This window comes from Pristiophorus japonicus, chromosome 8 (genome assembly GCF_044704955.1).
Source record: "Pristiophorus japonicus isolate sPriJap1 chromosome 8, sPriJap1.hap1, whole genome shotgun sequence".
NCBI classification, from domain to species: domain Eukaryota; kingdom Metazoa; phylum Chordata; class Chondrichthyes; family Pristiophoridae; genus Pristiophorus; species Pristiophorus japonicus.
Window position 1 is genome coordinate 232706426 of NC_091984.1, and position 18501 is coordinate 232724926.

General features: G+C 46.2%; 1 protein-coding gene and 1 pseudogene across 1 annotated transcript in view; both read right to left on the bottom strand.

The window, feature by feature from the left end:
* The window catches only part of arvcfb (ARVCF delta catenin family member b), a 370176-nt gene that overhangs the window by 67441 nt on the left and 284234 nt on the right, over nt 1-18501 (bottom strand). Inside the window, exons 10-13 of the mRNA XM_070888063.1 lie at nt 8003-8120; nt 5713-5884; nt 1324-1341; nt 343-414 (exon numbers count right to left, since the gene is read on the bottom strand). Coding sequence (XP_070744164.1) covers nt 343-414; nt 1324-1341; nt 5713-5884; nt 8003-8120 — 380 coding nt within the window. The remainder of the gene's footprint in view (nt 1-342; nt 415-1323; nt 1342-5712; nt 5885-8002; nt 8121-18501) is intronic.
* Nucleotides 14359-14477, bottom strand: LOC139269821 (5S ribosomal RNA; annotated as a pseudogene).

Sequence of the window (18501 nt, forward strand, 5' to 3'; positions counted from 1 at the left end):
TTTTTCCACACAGGCTGCCTGACCTGATATTTCCAGCTTTCTTTGTCCCTGGAAAAGACTTAATTGCACATTTTTGCTAATGCAATTTGGTAACACATTAAGTTCAGTGTTGGAATTAGAGCTGGCAGATGCAGAGAGTGTGCCCAAAATAGCCTATTGTTTACTTCGTGAGTTTTATTCACTTTGGAACAGTACTCTTTAGAATGTTTTAAAAATCTTTTATGCACAGTGTGGAAGCACAACAAAAGAACAGGAAATAAATGAATGAATGGTGGATATTGCAACTAAAATGCATTTCCAGCATGCACAACATTGTGGGACATTTCAGTGTATTCAAGTTACCTTTCACTGGTTCTATACGCTTTGGCAAGTCCAGGGTATCAAAGTTCTTGTCAGCATCTGCATTCCTTTTACCTGAGCACAGAAGAGGAAAAAACAAAGACAGGAAGTCACCAGATTGCTATCATGTTTGAAAACATTCACATGATCACTGAATACATTTATTTGTTGCACAAACGATCAACACTAAAAAAGCTCGACAAACTCATTTTGAGTATTCCCGCTGCATTACACTCCAGTCTTCACCTTGTCTCTTAAAACTAGAGGTTATAGAACATAGGAACAAGAGGCGGTCAATCAACTCCTCAAGCCTGTTCTGCCATTCAATTAGATCCTGGCTGATCTGTCCCTCAAGTCAATTTACCCACCGTTGCTCAATCTCCCTTATCAATCTCCGTTTTGAATTGTTCAATTGATGGGTCCCCACCTCCCCGCCCCCACCCCCACCCACCCCCCCACCACCTTTTTGGCAAACAGTTTTCCAGATGGCCATCACCCTTTCTGACATCTGCCCTGAGCAGCCAAGCTCAAACTTAAAAATTACACCCCCTTGTTCTGGACTTTCCCACCAGAGGAAATAGTTTCTCTATCCATCTGCCCGATCAACTCCTTTAAGCATCTTGAACACCTCAATTCCATCACCCCTAAATCTTCTACACTCGAGGGAATAAAACCCTAGTCTATGCAATCTGTCCTCATCATTTAACACCTTTAGCCCATCTTTCAAAGTAGTGAATTTGCGCTGCACCCCCTCGAAGGCCAATACATCCTTCCTGAGGTGTGGTACCCAGTATTTTAACTGGGGTGTAAATCAGAGCTATATGGAACAAACATAACTCCCACTCCTTGATACTACAGGTTGACAGTGTATCAGAAAGTCTCTCCATTATTTTTATAATAGCTCCGACATCACAACAGGAACAAGGAAACAGAATCCAGAACAAGCTCAGGATCAACAAAAAGACAAAATAAAAGCTGACTTACCTTCATTAAACCATTCCTCTAAATGGCAGAAGAGCAGCCAAGAAAAGTGCAGAGAAGAAAGCAAGAGTCAAACCAGGCATGAAAAAGCAGCAAGATTTACTAAATAATTGGAAATACAATCTCTTTCCTCAGACAGCAATAACAGTAATAAAAAGATGAAACCTCTGCTCTTTTCTACTTTTGCCACATGTACTTGCTTTTTGTAAGACCACTAAAATGATTTATTTTATCACAGCTATTTCCAATCCTAATATTGCTTTACAAGTTTATGAGCCTGGTTCTGAAGTCCCAAATCGAGGACAAAACACAAGTACTAAATCAACATTTCTGTCAGCTATTATCAAAACCTCCATGGAATGAAACATTCTCTGCCAGATGATCCACACAGCACTGCTGGAACAGATTTTTGGCCATTGCCCATGGTTGCAGGAATATAGCAGAGAGACAGACAACTAAAAAGAGACAGGTTTAGAGATAATTGGGTAGGGAGGGTTGGGTGGCTGGCCTAGGGGCAGTTAGAGGTTTCATGCAGGCACATCCAAATGTTTTACTTATAATACACTGCAATGTTTCAACCCAGACCAAGCAAGATACTATGTGATCAAGCTGTTACTTTGTTATAGAAAGTATCTACTAAACTTATTTTCTGCTGCAATCCAATATTCTTGAAATAGATTAACTCCCTATGTAATCCTATATAATTGCAGATTTCCAGCATCCAGAGTTATTTTTGCTTTTGATTTAAAAGATTGAACAGACTGGACTCCTCACTGTAGAAAATGGAAGGCTGCGGGTTGACCTGATTGGAGGTCTTTAAGGTTATGAAGGGGTTCGATAAAGTAGATGTCGAGAAGATCTTTCCACTTGTGGGGGAGTCCAAATCTAGAGGCCATAAATATAAGATAGTCACTGATCAATCCAATTGGGAATTCTGGAGAAACTTGTTCATCCAGGGAGTGGAACTCGCTACCACAAGGAGCAGTTAAGGCAATCATAGGCAGGTCCTTGGAATCGAGGAAGACTTGCTTCCACTCTTAGCAGGAGTTCTTAGGTGGCTGTACAGTCCAATATGAGAACCACAGTCTCTGTCACAGGTCGAACAGATATTCGTTGAGGGAAAGGGTGGGCAGGGAGCCTGGTTTGCCGCATGCTCCTTCCGCTGCCTGCGCTTGATTTCTGCATGCTCTCGGCGACGATACTCGAGGAGCTCAGCGCTCTTCCGAATGCACTTCCTCCACTTAGGGCGGTCGATAGCCGGGACTCCCAGGTATGAGAGAGACTTTGAGGGTGTCCTTGTAATGTTTCCTCTGCCCTCCTTTGGCTCGTTTGCCGTGGATGAGTTCAGAGTAGATAGCTTGCTTTTGGAGTCTCGTGTCTGGCATGCAGACTATGTGGCCTGCCCAAATGGAGCTGATCAAGTGTGGTCAGTGCTTCAATGCTGGGGATGTTTGCCTGGATGAGGACGCTAATGTTTGTGCATCTGTCCCACCAGGGGATTTGCAGGATCTTGGAGACATCGCTGGTGGTATTTCTCCAGCGACTCGAGGTGTCTACTGTACATGGTCCACATCTCAGCCATACAGGAGGGTGTATTTTACTACGGCCTTGTAGACCATGAGCTTGGTGACAGTTTTGAGGGAGTGATTTTAAAACATTCTTTTCCACAGGCGGCCGGAGGCTGCACTGGAGGCGGTGTTGGATCTCATCATCAATGCCTGCTCTTGTTGATGGCAGGCTCCTGAGATCGGGGAAGTGGTCCACGTTGACCAGGGCCACGCCCTTGGATCTTGATTTGTTGGGGGGGGGGGGGGGAAAGGGCAGTGCTGTGTGGCGAGGACAGGCTGGTGGAGGACCTTGGTCTTACTAATATTTAGCGTAAGGCCCATGCTTTCATACACCTCAGTAAATATGTCGACAATGTCCTGGAGTTCAGCCTGTGTGTGTGCACACAGGCTGAACTGTAGCTCGACGACAGAGGTTGGAGTGGTCTTGGACGTGGCCTGGAGACGGCGAAGGTTGAACAGCTTCCTATTGGTTCTGTAGTTTAGCTCCACTCCAGCGGGTAGCTTATCACCTGTGAAGTGGAGTATGGCAGCGAGGAAAATTAACAGGGTTGGGGCGATGACGCAGCCCTGCTTGACCCCAGTCCGGACATGAATTGGGTCTCTAATGATCCGTTGGTAAGGATAACGGCTTGTATATCGTCATGGAGCAAGCGGAGTATGGTGCCATACTTTTGGGGGCATCCGAAAGGGAGGAGGACGCTCCATGGACCCTCGCGGTTGAGTGTCGAAGGCCTTTGTAAGGTCGAAGGCGGCCATGTATAAGGGCTGGCGCTGTTCCCTGCAGCTGTCGCACTGCGAAGATCACTTCTGTTGTGCCCCGGAGGGACCGAAATCCGCATGGCGACTCCGGGAGAAGCTCCTTGGCCACGGGGAGAAGAGGGTTGAGGAGGACTCTAGCGATTACTTTCCCAGTGGTTGATAGCAGGGAGATTCCTCTTCCGTTGCCGCAGTCAGACTTGTCCCCTTTTTTAAAAATGGCCATGATCACTGCATCTCTAAGATCTCCCGGCATGCTCTCCTCCCTCCAGATGAGAGACACGAGGTAGTGCATTAGCGCCAGTAGTGCTTCTCCGCCATAGTTCAGTGCCTCAGCAGCGATTCCATCCGCTCCCGTAACCTTGTTTTTTTAGCTGCCTTATGGCCTTTTCTACCTTGTGCAGTGTTGGGGTCTCACTGAAGTGGTGGCGGGTAGCATGTTGCAGGATGGAGTGGAGAACACTCGAGTCAAAGGCAGAGTCTCGGTTGAGAAGATCTTCGAAGTGTTCCTTCCAGCAGGCCCTGACTGCCTCAGTGTCCTTGATAAGTGTTTCCCTGTTCTTGGCCAGGAGTAGGGTGGGGCCTTGAGAGTTTGGTCCGTATGTGGCCTTGACTGAGGTGAAGAATCCTCGCACATCATGGCTGTCGGCCAGTTGCTATATCTCCTGTGCTTTCTCCATCTACCACCTGTTCTTTAGGTCCCGGGTTTTTTGTTGGACCTAAGCCTTTAGCCATCTGTAATGCTGCTTTGCTGCTCCAGAGTTGGGTTGCTGTTTAAGGGTTAGAAATGGCCTGCGCTTGCAGTCGATTAGTTCTTGAATCTCCTGATCTCTTGTGTTCCGAACACAGATGAGGCTGCACACAGGGAGGTTAAAGCAACAGTGACCTCAGTCTTTATTAAGACACTCCAGAGTGAGGAACAGGTCTTCGGGGCCAGCTTATATACAGTGCTCCCAAGGGATGCTGGGATCCCTTGGGGCTTCAGAGCATGAGCTCTCTGGTGGCAGTACATGGGAGTGCATGCTTTACAGATACACAACATGATCATTCTCATCAAACCAGTCCTGGTGTTTCCTGGTTGAGTGACCAAGCATCTCCTTGCAGACACTGGTTATGGAGGCCTGGAGGACAGACCAAGCACTGTGGGCATTCTGCATCTCGGTCATCAAGACATGCCAGGTCAGCTGTGAGGCGCTGACTGTAAAGGCTCCTTTCGCTGGGTCCTTAAGTGCTTTTTTGTGACATTGCTTCTGCTGCCCCCTTCGCTTTGGGGCTATGTTGATGTCAATGATGGATCGGATTAGGCGGTGGTCTATCCAGCAGTCGTCAGCTCCCGTCATGGCAAGGGTGATGTGCACATCCTTGCGATCCGTGGCTCAGACGATGACATCGTCGAGCAGGTGCTAGTGCTTGGAGCAAGGGTGTTGCCACGATGCCTTGTATTCGTCTCTCTGGCCGAACAAGGTGTTGGTGATGACCAGTTCACGCTCTAGACATTTTGTCAGGAGCAGGGTACCGCTGGAGTTGGCTTTCCCTACCCCCTCTCTGCCAATCATGCCCCCACCCCCCCCACCCCCCCCACCCCCAAGAGGTCTGTGTCCCTGCCGGCCCTGGCGTTGAAGTCGCTGAGGAGAACCAGTTTGTCACCCGCGGGGACACAGGTCAGGGACTTTGAGGTTGGAGCAAAAACTCTCTTTGGCCTCATCTGTTGCATTGAGTGTTGGAGCGTAAGCACTGATGACTGTGGCACACTGGTTCGGGGATAGGGCGAGTCGAAGCGACATGAGGCGTTCGTTAGTCCCGCAGGGGGAGGCAAATAGCATAGGTACATAAAGGGGAAACTAGATAAACACACCAGGAAGAAATAAAAATAGAAAAAAGAGTACTGATGGGGTTAAATGAGGAGGGGTGGGAGGAGGCTTGTTGGAGCATAAACACCAGCATGGACCGGTTGGGCTGAATGGCCTGTTTTTGTGCTGCACACTACATTTTTAACAGCATCGCGAAATGAAGCGCACACTACTGCACTACAGATTGCAACTTAAAATTTCCTCTGCCACATTCTTACCTTTTGCCTTCTTCCCACCAAAACAACCAGAATCGTCTTTCTTTTTCTTCTGAGCACTTCCTGTTCCTGTTTGCAGGTCAGTTGCCGGCTCTCTGAATTTATCAGCTCCTGGCACTTCTCTATGCACTTGATAGGAGAGGTTCCTCATAATACACACACAGTTCTCAACTGACTGTGAAACAAAAGCAGTTACATTTCCATAAACATTAAGCAGCACGTTTCAACTGGATTGAGACTGCCGAGACCAACTTCTCACAGGACCCATATGACTTGTAAATGAAAAGGACTTCTCATTCCATTAATCTTGGCTGCATTTCAGCCCAGCTCCCAGATGTTCAAGGCTAGTACCTGAACTCTCTGCACCACTCAGTAACATTAGACATGTAATTTTGTGAAGCATATATTTCATGACTCGAATTCCATGTGGTTTGTTCACAAGGTAGTCCCATAACACTGTTCTCGTAATGACATGATAAATGGATTAATCTCCAGCATACAATAGATTACAACTGTTGTATTGAAGAGAAAAATTGGCTTGATTGAATGGCTTCTGGTGAAGTACACGCAAGAGATTTGCATTCTGGATTGCCCAATTGTTTATACCTTACGTCTGTATCTCAACAGACATCTCCCTTCCAACTCCAAGTCTTGCCCTTTCTACTTTTTGGAGCGAAGTTGGAGTATCTTAGTCCAGAGATCCTGACAGGCATTGCCCATACCACTCTACGATAAGCTTTTTATATGGGCTGGTTTTTATTTTGCTGTGGGAAGAGGAGGGGGGGGGGGGGCAGGGGGAGACATTTATTTTCAAGTTTCCAGTAGTGAGTGCTCCTCTATCTTTTGACTCACTGAAAAACTAATGAAATCCCGTGATGGTTCCAAAGTCGGCTAGGATTTAATTGCAAGAGCTTTTGCTTTACCACTGGAGCTGTCAAGCCACTGTTGACCTATATTGGCTCTTCTTTGACTTATTGCTTTTTTGTGCAGTCAACAAAGCTACAGCTGTGTAAATGTCAAAGTATAATGCCTGCTATATCGAGTTCAATGACAACTTTAATCCAAATCATGTGAAGTAACCAACTAAGCAGTCAATTTTTTATTCTATCATGCAACTAAAATTATCGAAATATAATGTTTATAAATTTGCAGTAACCATTTTATTGTAATTTTTCAGTGCTACTGTGATCAGTTATTCTATATCATGGTTCTATTCTACAGTAGCAAATCTTTTAGATCCAAACTGACTTCATTATTCCTGCACACACCACAGTTCTGCAAAGACAGTACTGAACTGGTTGAATAGTACGTCAGTCCTCTGCACCAACTATACATTTTTCTTGATTTTCTGCCCTGCTGTCTTGAAGGTCGTGATGAATCCTGAGGTACAGTTCCATGGATGTACGTCACCCTCTCTCACTTCATCCAATTGGGCCATTCTTGATTGATAAATCTCGAGTGTTGGAAGGCTGTATGGTGCTAGGCCTCACTCTCAAAACTCAATTGCTCAAACTCCAATCCAACTCATTTCTGCTTGCCTTCCTTTCTATGGTGTCAGTGTCTTATGATGTTAACTTCTAACTTTCAATAAGGAATTCAAATTGCTCCCAAATTCAAGAAAAAATATAATGGCAAAAACAAATCAAACACAATAACCTCCCATGCAGAAGGTTGCCAACACGACAGGCAGATCAGACCTTGGAATAATTCTGCTTTATTTATGCATACAGTTAAGTTCTGGACCATGAGTGGATTAAAGACATTTGCATTACTAAAATGATGAATGCAATAAAAAAAATTTGAAAGGCAAGTGGAGCCATCATGCTTTAAATGGACTCAATTTACTTGCAACATCTCAGATTGCAGGTCTTTTTCCATGCATGGTTTCAATTTTGTAGGTTAATATTTGTTAAAAAAATAATGTAGCTTAAAGAGGATGTGTTGAAACTACAGTCCATGAGCTACATTCAGCCATTGAGCCCTTGTACTGCCCCCTATAGGCTGAGGCTTCTCGCCATACTTGTGCTGAAATTGCATGTGTGTTGGTTTGTGCTGTTTGAATTTTGAAGGACAGGAGGAGTGCAAAGGGTTCCCCCTCACACTCTTGCCTCACTGGTAATATCAGCAATTTGAGCTTTCCGCCAATTTAGGGAACATGGATTTAAAATTTTATTCACGGCCCCAGAGGCTCCATGTTAAAACCCCATTCAGCCTGTGAAGACTCCGATCTTAGACACCATTGACCGAGAGGGATGCAGTCTATTACAAATGTCCACGCACAGTTGTATATTACCTTTCGGTCCATGTCTTTCTTGCCCACTGCTGACTGCAAGGCATGCAGGAGCGCATCTACCAAACCCTCGCATTCCCGAAGCCTTCTACGAGCATCACTTCCATCTGAACTCACATTCCTACCAAATGAAAGAAAAGTAACAGAATTAGAACAAAAAGGAAAACTTTTTACAGGCTGAAAGGTGTCCAGTGGTGTATTTAAATACTTTTGGACAAGCCTAAAAATAATCATGCTGCTCAAACTTAATTTTGTTTTCAGTACATTTAAATTATACATTACTGGAACAGTTCAAGAGACAACAGAATGTTTTAGCTCAAAAAATGCCTAGTGTATACAACTAGTTCAACTTAACAAAGGTCAAAGAATGAAACGCTACAGGAATATAAACATTAAAGATATGAGCACAATTAGGAGCACTGTTCCCTCACACAGTGGAAGCTTATTAAGCAATAGCTTCCATTTCTCTGCTGTCAGTCCATTTTTTTGAGGTTTGCTGAGAAGCGAAGACCAGTTCAGCGCAATTCAATTCCATCAAATTCCCAATGAAGAATGTGTGGTGAAAAGTGGCACTGTTAAGATAATGTTGCCAGTTCTGTAAGGATATCTTCCGGGAGGTTTCATCACGCGACTTCTCGCCTCCAACTGCCCACCAGTGGTTGGCCAGCACATCTACCCTGAGGGCACACCACCTGCCCATGCCAATTAGAAAGCGAACCAACTCTTCAATACCCAATTGGACAATTTGACTGTTTGTCAACCAGCCCTTTCCCCCACTCTGATATTTTTTTTTATGTCCCTCATAACAGCAACTGGGAAATGAAGCTCCAATTCCTGCTGATTCCAAGACAATCTAGAAGGAGTGACAATCCTACATCAAGAAGAAAATGCAAATAAATTCCAATGGCCCAGTGAGCTCTCCAGCGAGATGTGGTACACCCCAGTCTGTGCTGCATTAGCTGATTTTAGCCAGAGTAATGTGGGAGCACAACAAATGTAATAATTGCAACGACATCAAGTAGTTGAGGCGAATAACATCGATGCGTAGAAGCTAGATAAACACGAGAGATAAAGGAATAGGATATATTAATAGGGTTAGATGAACATAAGAAATAGGAGCAGGAAGAGGCTATTTGGCTCCTCGAGTCTGCTCCGCCATTTAATATCATGACTGATCTGATCTTGGCCTCAACTCCACTTCCCTGCCCGCTCCTCATAACCCTTATCATTCAAAAATCTGTATCTCCACCTTAAATATATTCAATGACCCAGCCTCCACAGCTCTCTGGGGTAGAGAATTCCACAGATTCACAACCCTCAGAAGAAATTCCTCCTCATTTCTGTTTTAAATGCATGACCCCTAATTCTGAAACTATGCCCCCCAGGTTCTCGATTCCCCCCCCCCCCCCGAAGGGAAACATTCTCTTTGCATCGACCCTCTCAAGCCCCCTCAGTATCTTATACACTTCAATAAGATCTCTTATTCTTCTAAACTCCAATACGTATAGGCCCAACATTTCTTCAAAAGACAACCCCTTTATCTCAGGAATTAACCTCGTGAACCTTCTCTGAACTGCCTCCAATGCAAGTAGGGTGGGAGGAGGCTCATGTGTGCATAATCCAGCATAGACTAGTTGGGTCAAATGGTCTGTTTCTGTGCAGTAAATTCTATGTAATGTAACATAATTGGTCCCAACACTCCTGGGATAGAGTCGAAACTATTGATTGCTATTTGCGACCATTGTTGAAAGAGATGGGTGTGGAGTTCGAGCAAGTATAGTCCCAACAAGTTGACACTGTCAAACTCACGTTAAGAATGGCTACTTGGGTAAATTATGAGACAACCATGCCACATAACTGTACCCCAAGCAAGAGTCAACACTTTAAGGAAATTGAAGTTAGAAAATTCAACAAATTAAAGCAGAATAAAACCATTACCAGATGTCAACGAAGCAGATTTAGCCCATCAGTATTATAACATGTGAAATATGCACAACAGTAGCTGTGGGAATGAATACAAGTTGTAATTTTTTTTTAAAGTTACTTCAGACCTTTATGTTCTAGAACATTGGGCTCAATTTTGCCCAAGCCCATTTTCTGGCATATTGCCAGAGTTACGCTGGGTTTTTAGGTCCAGAAATGTGGTAGAAATAATTGTACTAACTTTCCCCGATCTTTAAACTACAGCCTGTCCAGTCTCCTTGGGGGGGTGGAGTCTGCTGTCTGCACCAAAAAACAGCCGGGCCCTTCTGTGCATGCGCAGGAAAAAAACCTTACGTTTTTGACGTCGCTGCAATGGACGCACATGCGCAGTACGGCTCAGAGTTTAGCTCAGTTTTAAAAGTCGATGGAATCAGTCTGCTGGAACTGGGGGAGTTGTATCCACTGTTAGACCGAATGCTGGTTCATCCCAGCACGCTGCAGGCTGTGAGTCTGTGTCCCGATCTGAAAAGTTTACTAATTTATACATTTGCAAACAATATTTAAATTGTCCGGGGGATCGGGCCCGCTGCTTATTTACTGCTGTTGAATCAACTGTTTGTCTGCCACTGCTTGTTGGAGCCTGTCTGTATACGGCCGAGACCGTCTATTATTATTTTTTATAATTTTAATTTTTATATGGCTCTACCGTGTTGTGGATCAAAGGTTTGGTCACACGGGAGGACCCATTATTATAACTTTTAGGACAATCAGATCGGACTTATTTCTCGTTTTATCGCGCTAAATTTGTATGTGGCCAGAGAAAGTGCCGAGATCAGAGGTCTTATTGTCTCCTTGGGGGGGTGGTGCAACCTCCGATAATGTGGCAAAGTGTATTTAATTGGACCGAATGAGTTTAACTGTTAGTTCTCCCTACTTAATTCCAAGCTTGCCGGTCCTTCTGCTCCCTCCTCCCCGACCTTGGCCCTGAGTGCCCTCCCGGTCCGCTCCCGGCCCCGAGGTCAGGCCGAATGGCCTCCAATTTACTTACCTGCGCCAATTTCTTCACCTCTCCACAAGGGTTTTCTGGAGAGGCCACATACTCCATTTCTGCTTAGGCCAGTGTAGCTATCAGGTGGCCAAAGTTCACTAAATGGCCAGAATTGGCATAGGTGGCAGGTTATGGCCCCTTTTGATGAAAAAAAAACTTACCTAAAACAATCGTAACTACATGAGTTACATTGATGCAAATTGATTGGGCCAGAAAAAGCAGCGTGCTCAAAAAAAACTTTGCAAATCACTGGGGAAAGTTGAGCCCATAATTAGGAGCAGGAGCAGGCCATATGGCCCCTCGAGCCTGCTCGCCATTCAATAAGTTAATGGCTGATCTTCGACCTCAACTCCATTTTCCCACCAGATCTCCAAATCCCTCGATTCCCGTAGCGTTCAAAATTCTATCCATCTTGGCCTTGAATATACTCAATGATTCAGCATCCACAGCCCTTTGGGTTAGAAAATTCCAAAGATTCACAACCCTGAGTGAAGACATTTCTCCTAATCAGTCCTAAATGGCAAACCCCTTATCCTCAGACTCTGCCCCCGAGTTCAAGACTCTCCAGCCAGGATAAACAACCCCTCAGAATCTACCCTGTCAATCCCCCTCAGAATCTTATATGTTTCAATGAGATGACCTCTCATTCTTCTACTCTCGAGCGTATAGACCCAATCTCTACTCTTGGGACATCGCTCTCATCCCAGTTAGTTATAAAATGCATTCACATTGTTCGAAAAATTGCAGATAAAAAGCTCGCACTGCTTCGAACAGCACCTCTTCCGATTGTGAGTGATGAAAACCAATTATCTGTTGATTTACTCTTTAATATATTGTTGAAGAAACCTATTTTTCATTTAATGATCTATCCCTCGCTGCAATTTGGAATATCAGACAAAATCATAAACATTAACAAATTAATTCAATACTAACAAAATATTCCACAAAAACGCTGATGTCTGTAAATCAAATCGATCAACATTGCCTCCAAGGACGACTTCAGGCAAATGACATTAATCGTTCATTTTCCAGAGACTCAACTGTCTAACTCTATAAAAGTAAACTACTATTCACCCATTCAGGCTTGATTAGCTGTCTGCACAATTCTATCTCTGTAAATTGCGGCATTTACATCATCATCATCGGCAGTCCCTCGAAATCGAGGAAGACTTGCTTCCACTCAAAGTGAGTTCTCGGGTGACTGAACAGCCCAATACGGGAATTACAGTCGCTGTCACAGGTGGGACAGACAGTGGTTGAAGGAAAGGTTGGGTGGGGGGGGGGGGGGGGGGGGAGTCTGGTTTGCCGCACGCTCCTTCCGCTGTCTGCTCTTGGTTTCTGCATGCTCTCGGCGACGAGACTCGAGGTGCTCAGCGCCCTCCCGGATGCTCTTCCTCCACTTAGGTTGGTCTTGGGCCAGGGGATTCCCAGGTGCCAGTGGGAAGGTTGCACTTTATCAAGGAGGCTTTGAGGGTGACCTTGAAACATTTCCTCTGTCGTTTAGGAGTTCTGAGTAGAGCACTTGCTTTGGGAGTCTCATGTCGGGTATGTGGATAATGTGGCCCGCCCAACCGAGCTGGTCGAGTGTGGTCAGTGCTTCGATGCTGGGGATGTTGGCCTCATTGAGGACACGGACATTGGTGCATTTATCCTTCCATTGGATTTGCAGGATCTTGCAGAGCGCTGGTGGTAATTCTCCTGCGTTTTGAGGTGTCTACTATATACGGTCTATGTCTCTGAACCATGTAGGAGGGTGGGTATCACTACTGCCCTCTGTACCATAAGCTTGGTGCCAGATTTGAGGTCCTGGTCTTCAAACACTTGCTGCTTGGGATTGGCAATTGAGCCATAGAAAAAAATACTTGTAACAAACACAGGAAGAGGCAATGCTTATTGGACACTCATAGGAAGGATGCTGGATCACATCAGATTGGTTATAATTCTTTGAGCTGCAGCAGAAGTAATGCATCTTCATCAAGCTCTTCAATGAACAGTACAATTCTAGCAGTCTTAGAATATTGCACAAAAGCCTTCAAACCTGCCTTACCTAATAAGGAACTGTGCGCATCTCCCCATGCCAGAGGGAATTGGTGAAGTACAGTTTCTTGTTTGTGGGAATTGTGCGCTTATCATAGCCTCTCAACCAAAAAGTGTCTATCCTTATTCCCTTTACAGGGGTGTCTGAACATTATATATATTCCAAATGAAATTGTGGAGGTAAAAAGAACAGATTAATTGGGATCATTCATCATTGATGAACTAAGTTTCAACATGACCAATGACTAAGACATTAGTCCACATCATATTACTAGCTTGGCTGGTGAAAAGACAGCATTGAATTAACAGTCGTGCTTAGTCCCTCCCTCCTCCCTCCACCCTCACCCCCACCTTTTTGTCCATGACCCTGCAAGTTCCTCAACCTCGAGTAACTTTTCAACTTCCTTTTAAAAAGTTATTTATGGAACCAGATGGGAAATCATGTTTAACTAACTTAACTAATTTACTGGAATTCTTTGAGGATATAACGAGCATGGTGGATAGAGGTGTACCGATGGATGTGGTGTATTTAGATTTCCAAAAGGCATTCGATAAGGTGCCACACAAAAGGTTACTGCAGAAAATAAAGGTACGCGGAGTCAGAGGAAATGTATTAGCATGGATCGAGAATTGGCTGGCTAACAGAAAGCAGAGAGTCGGGATAAATGGGTCCTTTTCGGGTTGGAAATCGGTGGTTAGTGGTGTGCCACAGGGATCGGTGCTGGGACCACAACTGTTTACAATATACATAGATGACCTGGAAGAGGGGACAGAGTGTAGTGTAACAAAATTTGCAGATGACACAAAGATTAGTGGGAAAGCGGGTTGTGTAGAGGACACAGAGAGGCTGCAAAGAGATTTGGATAGATTAAGCGAATGGGCTAAGGTTTGGCAGATGGAATACAATGTCGGAAAATATGAGGTCATCCACCTTGGGAAAAAACAACAGTAAAAGGGATTATTATTTGAATGGGGAGAAATTACAACATGCTGCAGTGCAAAGGGACCTGGGGGTCCTTGTGCATGAAACTCTTAGAGTCTACCTACAAAACATAAAACATTAAATCGTGCCACCCGACCTGGGTGACACACCAGACATTTACAAGGCCCTTTTTTTCCTTTTTTTGGTTTTTTTTTTTAGTTTTTTTTTTTGCCACTAAAATCACAATTTTCCAGTGCCCCCTATAAAAGGGAAGGGGACACTAAAAGCACCGGCATTTAAAACAAATTAAACTTTAAAACGTAAAATCAAATAAAAATTTGGTTGCCGGGCGTGATGATGCACTCCAGTCCCTCCGGTGCCCACCTCTCGCGGAAGGCCGCGAGCGTACCGGTGGACACCGCGTGCGAAAGCCTACTGCACCTGGTATTCCCAGGCAGTCTCCCATCCAAGTACTAACCAGGCCTGACTCTGCTTAGCTTCTGAGATCAGACGAGATCGGGCGTTTTCAGACTAGTTAGTTTACAGGTGCAGCAGGTAATCAGGAAGACGAATGGAATGTTGGCCTTCATTGCGAGAGGGATGGTCCTGCTGCAACTGTATAGGGTATTGGTGAGGCCGCACCTGGAGTACTGCGTGCAGTTTTGGTCACCTTACTTAAGGAAGGATATACTAGCTTTGGAGGGGGTAGAGACGATTCACTCGGCTGATTCCGGAGATGAGGGGGTTACCTTATGATGATAGATTGAGTAGACTGGGTCTTTACTCGTTGGAGTTCAGAAGGATGAGCAATGATCTTATAGAAACAGTTAAAATAATGAAAGGGATAGACAAGATAGAGGCAGAGAGGTTGTTTCCACTGGTTGGGGAGACTAGAACTAGGGGGCACAGCCTCAAAATACGGGGGAGCCAATTTAAAACCGAGTTGAGAAGGAATTTTTTCTCCGAGGATTGTGAATCTGTGGAATTCTCTGCCCAGGGAAGCAGTTGAGGCTAGCTCATTGAATGTATTCAAAACACAGATAGATAGATTTTTAACCAATAAGGGAAGTAAGGGATATGGGGAGCAGGCGGGTAAGTGGAGCTGAGTCCACGGCCAGATCAGCCATGATCTTGTTGAATGGCGGAGCAGGCTCGAGGGGCTCGATGGCCTACTCCTGTTCCTAATTCTTATGTTATGTTCAGCTTCCACCACCTTTTCAGGTAGAACGTTCCAGATCCTGGCAACGAAGTGACAAGATTTCCCCTCATTTCCTCCCTCTCAATCCTTTGCGAATGATTCTGAATCTATGACCTCTAGTTTTTGACCCACTTACGAGAGGGAATATTTTTAACTATTTACTCCATCAAAATCTCTCATCATCTTGAAAACCTCATGTCATCGCAACCTTCTCTGTTCCAAGGAGATCAGTCCTAACTTTTCCAACCTCTCCTCATAACTGAAGTTCCTCATCCCTGGTAACATCCTGGTAAACTTCGAAGGCCTTTACATCTTTCCTTCAGTGTGGTGCCCCGAATTGTCCACAATACTCCAGCTCAGCTGTAACCAGTGATATATAAAGTTTTAGCATGATTGCGTAGATTTGGGGGGGGCAGAGTAAATTTTGTGGCAATTTAGGCTCTGGGGTATATATCTTATTTTCAAATCAAGTTTTTAAGCACCGAGCATCACGATGAAACATCCCAGGTCATGACAAGCACAGTCAGCTGGACATTACAGGCCTTTCAGTCATCTGCAAACATATACAACTAGCTCCAACCGCAACCTGAAAATTCCTCCTCCCTCTGCCTCCACCCCACACCAAGGTGAATTTTTTCACCTCCAACTAGTTATCCTTCATGCCCGAGTGACATGGCCAATGATGTGCGAATTAGTTTTAGTTTTATGGGGCCCAAGTTTCGGCCTCAGTTGCTCCTGATTTTTTGGAGCAACTGGTGTAGAACGGAGTACCTTAGAAATTCAAATTCTCGGCATTTAGTTTGCTCCAGTTCGAGTCAGTTCGAACAGTTTCACTTTGGAACTGAATTTTTTTCCCCCCAAAAGGGAGCGTGTCCGGCCACTTATGCCTGTTTTCAAAGTTTCGGCAGTGAAAACTTACTCAAAACTAACTTAGAATGGAGTAAGAAGATTTTTGTACGCTCGAAAAAACCTTGTCTACACTTTAGAAAATCAGGCGTAGGTAACAAATCAGGCGTAGGGAATTGGGGGGGTGGGGGGGGGGGGGTGGAGTTTAAAGGGAAGTTGACAAACATTAAACACTTGAGTTTTACAAATAGAGCCATCATCAATAATAAATGATAAAAACATCAATAAATCAATCAAAAAAAATTAATAAGAAATAATTAAAAAAAAACATTTTCTACTTACCGACTGCAGCACGGGAGCCCTCCAACAGCGTGCTGGGATGGCCCGGCCCCCCCCCCCCCGTGTCAGTGTCTGTGTGGAGGGGAGGGGGAGGCAGGGGGAGGGGAGAGGAGAAAGGAGAAAGGGGAGGGAGAAAGGAGAAGGGGGAAAAGGGGAAAGGACATGGGGGGGGGGGGGGGGGGAGAATGGAGATGGGGGGGAAAGGAGAAGCGGGGGGGGGCTGAACGGGCCGAGCCCAAGGCTCGGGGCGGGGGGAGCACGGCTCGGCTCGGGGCGGGGGGAGCGCGGCTCGGCTCGGGGCGGGGGAGCGCGGCTCGGCTCGGGGCGCGTGGGAAAGAGAGGGTGGTCAGGTCGGGTGGGCAGGGCGGTCGGGGGGTTGGTGGGGGTGGTGGAGAGGGGTCAGGTCGGGGGCGGGGTGGAAGAGCGCGGGTCCGGGGGCGGGTGGGGTTGACGGGAGTCGAGTCGGGTCGGGAGGGGAGGAAGCAGGAGCTGGGCGTCGGAGACAGCCTTTTGCACGCAGCCCCAGTGAGGCCATTCGGCCAGGGCTAGGGGCTGCGTGCTTCGGGCCCCTCCCACATAGTTTCGGGCGACTGGAGCTTCTGCACATGCGCGCCCACTGTTGCGCGCATGTGCAGAGGTCCCGGCACTGTTTTCAACGCAGGACCTAGCTCCGCCCCCTACAGCTTGTGCTGCGCCGCGCCCGGCTCCAGAGGACCAGCAGGGAGCCGGAGAATCTAAGTTTTTTTTAGGCGCACTTTGTGGCACGAAAAACAGGCGTCCAGGTCGGGGCTGCGCTGTTCTAGGCGCGGCCTGAAACTTGGGCCCATGGTGAATACTCTCACCAGGTAGGAATTGCAATGAAACGGTCGATTGCTCCATCGGCACCATGAACAGTATCCTCATCAGGGATGTCCAATTAGGTCGGGGCCACAAAAATAGCAGCAAGCGACTGCCACTGCAAGGTCCAGCGCGAGCAAGTTGAGGAGGGCGACTGGATTGGATGTCACCAAAATCCAGGTCGCTGATTGGAGCGTGGGCAGGTACAGCAGGGGCGGCGAAGTCATGGCGAAGGAGCGGCAAAAGATTGCAGAGCAATGTGATCGGGGCCCAGGAGAGGCATGAGTTTGGGGCTCAGAAGAGGCGAGGGCCCAGGGGCAGCATGGAGCAGCCCACGCTGCAATGTGTGCGCGCACTCAGTCCGTGCAGCAGAGCTGGTCTCCAGTCGTCTTGGTTAATTCTTGCCACTGGACCAAGACCGAGCTCTGTCAATCCCGTGTGGAGGCTGCTGTTAAAAAAAATCCACGCACAGGCATCTTCCACCCTTCAATTTGTACTTTGGGACTGGAATATCAGGTCCCGCACAAGAGATTGGTGTGCAAAATCAAAGCATATGGTATTGGGGGTAATGTACTGACGTAAATAGAGAACTGGTTGGCAGACAGGAAGCAGAGAATCGGGATAAATGGGTCCTTTTCAGAATGGCAGGCAATGACTAGTGGAGTGTCGTAGGGCTCAGTGCTCAGACCCCAGCTCTTTACAATATATATTAACGATTTGGATGAAGGAATCGAGTGTAATATCTCCAAGTTTGCAGACAACACTAAACTGGGTGGCAGTGAGAGCTGTGAGGAGGACGCTAATAGGCTGCAGGGTGACTTGGGCAGGTTCGGTGAGTGGGCAAATGCATGGCAGATACAGTATAATGTGGATATATGTGAAGTTATCCATTTTGGGGGGCAAAAACAAGACGACAGATTATCTGAATGGTGGCAGATTAGGAAAAGGGGAGGTGCAAAGAGACCTGGGTGTCATGGTTCATCAGTCATTGAAAGTTGGCATGCAGGTACAGCAGGCAGTGAAGGCGGCAAATGGTATGTTGGCCTTCATAGCTCGGGGATTTGAGTATAGGAGCAGGGAGTTCTTACTGCAGTTGTACAGGGCTTTGGTGAATATTGTGTTCAGTTTTGGTCTCCGAATCTGAGGAAGGACATTCCTGTTATTGAGGGAGTGCAGCGAAGGTTCACCAGACTGATTCCAGGGATGGCTAGACTGTCATACGAGGAGAAACTGGATCAACTGGGCCTTTATTCACTGGAGTTCAGAAGGATGAGAGAGGATCTCAGAAACATAAGATTCTGACTGGACTAGACAGGTTAGGTGCGGGAAGAATGTTCCTAATGTTGGGGAAG